Below are 6,000 nucleotides of genomic sequence, written 5' to 3'. Positions count from 1 at the left end.
AGTTATGTTATAATTTTTTTAAAAATAAAATGTTAAAAGTCAAAATCTTTATAAAAAATGTATTAATAAAATATTATTTATCTGTTATAAATATTTATTTTTAATAGTTGAGTTTTGTTGAGAATGAAAATTATGGTGAAAATAGGTAAGAAAAGATCTCTACCCTTAAATCAATCATAATTGAAGACCAACGCTAAAGAGACGCACCGGATCAATTCATGTAACAAGCACAAATCATGAGGCATTGGTGCTATTAAAAGTGATCAATGATCTACACCTTCTTATAAGGCATTGGTGGTGATATTATATATGATGTGGTTTATTATACAAAACAACACATTGTTCAAACCATACAAACCAGTATCAACAATCTATCTAGTACAATGAATACATGGTTTCATAAATATCTCGTTTGTTTTCTAATATAAACCGTTGATTGTAGTTAATGAACTTTGATTATTTTTCATATATATTCATATCATAATAAATGAACACTAATTATTTTCATAAATAGCTCAATTCATTGTATAGTTTGTAAAAACGACATGGGTTGCATTTTAAACCTTTTTACTCTCGCTCTCTCTCTTTTTACAACCTTTTACATTTGTATAATCAATACAACTCAATCTCAACCGTCCATTTAATTTGATGAATATGTGATTTCATAGAAGTTTTGATTGTTTTTTAATATAAATTATTGATCATAATTAATTAACTCTATTTATCTTCCATAAATATTCAAATCATAATAAATAAACTCTCATCATTTTCATAAACGTCTCAATTTATTGGGTTGCATTGGTTGTACAAATGTGATGAGTTGCATTTGAAACAAACTATCTCTCTCTCTCTCTCTCTCTCTCTCTATATATATATATATATATATATACACACACACACGCACCGCATGATAAAAAATGTGTTAAGTAACATGGATGCTTTATTGTTACAACATGTCTTTGAGCATCTCCAATAGATTCTTCAAAATGGAGAATCAACACTCAAAATATTAAAGAAATTACATTTCACCCCCAACAAATTATATATTTTGAAGATTATAACATTAATTATATTATTAAAATATTATATACATGTAATCAAATATTATTTATCTCTCGTAAAAATTTAATACGAAATTTCGTGGAATATAATAAAAACTCGTCTCTCTTATGGTAATCATTTTTTGTGAGTTCTCCAATTTTGAGTAATCTCACACTCTCTCATTGTTTTCTCAATTTTAAGAATCTATTGGAACAAAAAATTTGCCTAAAATATCCATTTTTTTGGGCAAATCGTTGGGTTTTCGGGCCACTTACACGTATCGACAAATCCCCCAAACGACTACAAATAATCTAGAGTCATCGTAGGTGAAACTCCATGGTCATATGAGCTTTTTCAACGTCTGGATTCGAACTCATAATAGATAAGATTTTCTACTATATCCCCTGAAACTTAACTGGCAATGAGGTACGTCACAACCCAAATGGTTGTATATTTTTTTTATGTTAACCGTAGGTGGTTGAGTCTGCTTGCGTGTAAATAGGCATGGCAACATGGCGAGGATGAGAGGGGTTTTATAATCCCCGGCCTTGGTCCCGGCGAGTAAAGGGGTTAACATCCGGTCTCCGGTTTGTTTAATTTTTTAAAGAATATCGTGGAAAGCTGTTACATGAAGAAGAGAGCTTGTCCCACAATACAAATAATGATACGGGAGGTGATGGAACATTTCCCGAGTATCAATGGAGGTAGGATCAGTAATTAAAAAGCTCCCAACTTTCAATGTCGAACGATTTGATTGTTTATTGTTGTTTTCATGTGGGTTTTATTTATAGTTATATTAACCATCATTCAAAACTTGAATTAAAGATTTCTTGTTTTGTTTCCTGTGGATTAGATCTCCATTATTATATTACTATTTAACCTGCAACTCTCAAAATCAATGGCTACTTTCAAGGTTTTATTCTCTGCATTTTTATTACTTTCATACTTCAAACAAGTTTAAGAATCTGTACCCAATTAAAACCATCTGTTTCTTAGGTCTTCTGCAGTTCATCATACTCTTGCATTTAGATTTTTGGGTTTGGATTCAGTTGGGTATTCTGTTTTTTTTTTCTTATAGACATTTTATCAAACATCTTATCTGCAACTTCGAACATTTTTGCTTCCTCTTTGCTACTGCTATATCTGGTCACTGTAGATTGTTGGAAGTTTGATCCAGGTGAAGCCCATATGCCTTCAGCTATTTACTTCACTGATTCAGTCGAATCTTGAGTTAATTTGACCTTTGCATGCGTTCTTCGACTTTGGTTTTTAGGGTTCTTGTTGTTCTTCATGTGGTAAAGAAAAATGCCATAAATTTGTAGAGCATCTTTCTGCTTAGATCTGTGTGATTGGCTTTATAAAAGTTGATTTTGTTTTCAATCTTGAATATGGGTATCTTTATTTTTATATATTGCCATTGGATTTGATTTGGGGCTAGTTTAGTTGATTAGAAAAAGGGTGCAGATTAAGCAAAAAGTTCATCTGATTTTGCTGCTGAAAGTTTTGATTCAAGGGTAGGGAAGATGAGGTCAATTGAGGATAAGGGTTGTTTGAATCATGTGTCAATTCAGGAGACTTCTGGTGGTGGTGCGAACCGTGGCTGTTCGCAGCACCACCACCGGACGGCTCTCGGCAAACCGACACCGTCGAAATGGGACGATGCCCAGAAATGGTTAGTCAAGTTATCTAGAGGTGGAGAAAAGACCCACTGGAATACCGAGCCACGAAACTCGAATGCGGACGATAGGAGATTGATAGCATCGGCTTCTCAGAAAGAACACCCGAGTAGCGAAGAGGATTGTCGGGATGGAAGTATGGTGAATTATGGCGGAATCGAAACGAAGAAAGTGGATTGTGACGATTCGGCGTGGAGATCTAGTGATCATTCTGGTTCGATTGTTAGATCGATTTGCGTTAGGGATATGGGAACCGAAATGACCCCAATGGCTAGCCATGAGCCATCAAGAACGGCTACACCGGTTAGAGCCACAACCCCTGCTGCACGTAGTCCTATTGCCTCCGGTTCCTCAACTCCGGTTAGACCGTGCCCGAATGGTGGACACACCGTTGATGCTGGTGGAACCACGAGATTCGGTCGAGAACGGGTGGAACTTAATGGTGAAAACGTGCCGGAAAACAAAACGTTAGATCAAGATGTTAAGTTAAACCCGCTTGAAACCCGAGCGGTGGCTTGGGATGATGCGGAACGCGCAAAATACATGGCAAGGTGATAGCTTTATCTCGATCCGCTTACAAAATCCCTATTTATTCATGTTCGTATAAGCTAGGGGTGATCATCTAAACCAGCAAACCGCCCACACCACACCGCAAAACACGGTTTAGAACTTTCGCGGTCCAGTTTGTGGTTTTGAGTCATCAAACCACGTCAAACCACGGTTCAAACCGCACTTTGCACCACATATTTTTTATATTTTTTAAAATATATATATTTTTTAGTTTTTCTGTTAAGTTTTTATGTTACAAATTCCTTATTTGAATTATTTTTATCTGTCTTTTGTCAAACATTGTGGTCGAAATTATTTTTAAGTTAAGTTTTAAAATATATTTGAATTACTTACCGAACTATTTCGTTCGCAGTACACCTTTTTAATTACACATTTCCTACGTATCTGAAGTTTTTATTGTATGATAATTTATTTTGAAGTTGTGATTTTATAATTATTCGATTGAAGTGCGTTAGGTTCAAGCCGCTCCAGTGCGATTTTTTGCGGTTTACAGTTTGACCCCAAATCGCACCGAGAACACCCCTGATATAAATCATTTAACGTCGAACCACGTTACCATTTTTGTGTTGTGGATCGATAGGTACAAGCGTGAAGAAGTGAAGATACAAGCATGGGAGAATCACGAAAAGAGGAAAGCCGAAATGGAAATGAAAAGAATGGAGGTAACGATCTGATCTTTTGACTCACCCGAATGATATAACATGCACGGTTGACGAATCGTAGTTTTTTGTGAAATCTTGATTTAGGTGAAGGCGGAAAGATTGAAATCTCGAGCACAAGAGAAGTATACGAACAAACTTGCGTCGACTCGGAGGATAGCGGAAGAAAAACGAGCGAAAGCCGAGGTGAATTTGAATGAACAGGCTGGGAAAACGTCTGAACGAGCAGATTACATAAGAAGAACAGGGCATTTGCCTTCTTCTTTCTCCATTAAGCTGCCTTCTTGTTGCTGGTAGCACTACCATTTTCCATTAAGTCCTGTACGGATAAAACGTTATGTATTAGTAATTCAGTATTTGTAGTTGTAACAATTACTTCGTTATAGTTGTAACCAATTTGTAGTTTCCTTTATAATTCGATATTTCTGAACTACTTTTTGCTTCATCGATTTTGGTAGATTTAGGGGTTGTTTGGTTAGTTTTTCATTAAGTACTGTGTAGTCTGTGTGGATTAATATGTTCGTATAGATTGGAAAAGTTTTTGTTTTGATGGTTTTTTCATAGATGAAAAGAGCGTTTTTCTAATTGGAAGAGACACGTTTGAAAGAAAAAACCTGGTTTCTGCATAAAGTTCTCCTTATAAGTTTACTGAATAAGTCATTTTTATATTATTAAGACATTACCAAACAATCATGTATAGCTGATTGAATAAATTGTGGGTCTCAGTAAGCTCGGTAATGTCTGTTGGGTTAAGTGCTTACCAATAAGGTTCAACACTATCACTTATCTTACCGGGTAACATTTTTAGTCAATCAAAACAACATCGTGTGTAACGATTTGCCCTGTAAGCGCTAACTAGTAAGAGTCATCACTTTTACTATGCGGTAAGACTCTTCGGTCCTTGCCATTGATCTTACCGGATGATTATTGGTCCTTGACATGTTAATCTGATAGGAACGTTAAGATTGCGGGCATTTGGGAGATCCATCTCGTTACCTCCCAACCGGACACATGCTAAAAATGCAATATTATAATTGACAAATGGTTAGATATATCTGGACATAAAGGTCAGATTTAGGGGAAAACGGTAAGAAATGAAAAACCGAAGAATACCTTAATGACCATTCTTTTGTGTGGTATGTACATGTGTATACAAGTAATTTGTTGGGTATGCACATGTGCATAACAAGCACATGTACAAGTAATTTTCCTGATTTCTATGCATGTGTCATATTATACACATGTACATACCGTACGGATACATGGTTATTAAAGTTTTTTTTTTTTTTTTGGAGTTTTCCCTTTGTTAACTATAATAAACTAATTAAAAAAAAAACAAAAAGGTTGAGAACTAAATGATAAGAAAGTATCGATGTTAAAAATAAAAACAACATAAAAACTCAAGAGTTGCTTACCAAACATCTACAGTTAATAGCTATAATTTTCATTTATTTTGCCGGGGAATACTCTTGTCCATTGTGATAAATAATTAATAAACGTCTTTTGTCGGGTAAACACTTACTTGGTAAAAGTGTTATTCCTCAATTACCGAGTAAAATTATCAGTCTTTGCTGTACCTGTTAGCTAGTTGCCAGATAAAATTATCTGTTTTTACCATGCTCGCCCAATAAGATAAATGGCACCAGGTAAATATTCACTGAGTAAACATTTGATAAACAACGTCTTATGTTTGTTTAGATAAAAGAAATATTAAGATTAAAGCTGCGCATGAGTTGGGTTGACCGGGTTGAAGGCGTTTTAACAACCCAACCAAATATTTGCGGTTTGAAAAATCTCAATCCAAACAAAATTACAACCCAAACCAAACCATACGGTTTGGGTTGGGTTGGGTTGGTCGGGTTAAGTTTTTTGGTAAATCATTTTACAAACTAGCCAAGTGTTTGTGTTTAAACAAAGTAAAATCAAGATGATAACATCCAAAAAAGACTTGCAAATTAAAATAAAATAAAATTGAAGGTTCATGCAAATTATACGGTAAAATTACAGTTCAAATTGTGATATAATTTTAAATATAACTAATTATGTATTGATTT

At 34.7% G+C, this 6,000-nt stretch overlaps 1 protein-coding gene across 1 annotated transcript; it reads left to right on the top strand.

Moving 5' to 3' along the window:
• The first annotated feature begins 2,564 nt into the window (after positions 1 to 2,564).
• LOC112524249 (uncharacterized protein At3g61260-like) lies at positions 2,565 to 4,389 on the top strand. The gene is made up of 3 exons (XM_025134006.1): positions 2,565 to 3,268; positions 3,868 to 3,949; positions 4,034 to 4,389. The coding sequence occupies exons 1-3, from the start codon at positions 2,565 to 2,567 to the stop codon at positions 4,241 to 4,243; spliced, it is 996 nt and encodes a 331-aa protein (XP_024989774.1). The 3' UTR covers positions 4,244 to 4,389.
• Positions 4,390 to 6,000: the final 1,611 nt, after the last annotated feature.

Source organism: Cynara cardunculus (assembly GCF_001531365.2).
Source record: "Cynara cardunculus var. scolymus isolate 2C chromosome LG 13, CcrdV1, whole genome shotgun sequence".
Taxonomy (NCBI): Eukaryota; Viridiplantae; Streptophyta; class Magnoliopsida; order Asterales; family Asteraceae; genus Cynara; species Cynara cardunculus.
This window is presented reverse-complemented; position numbering and strand designations above follow the sequence as displayed.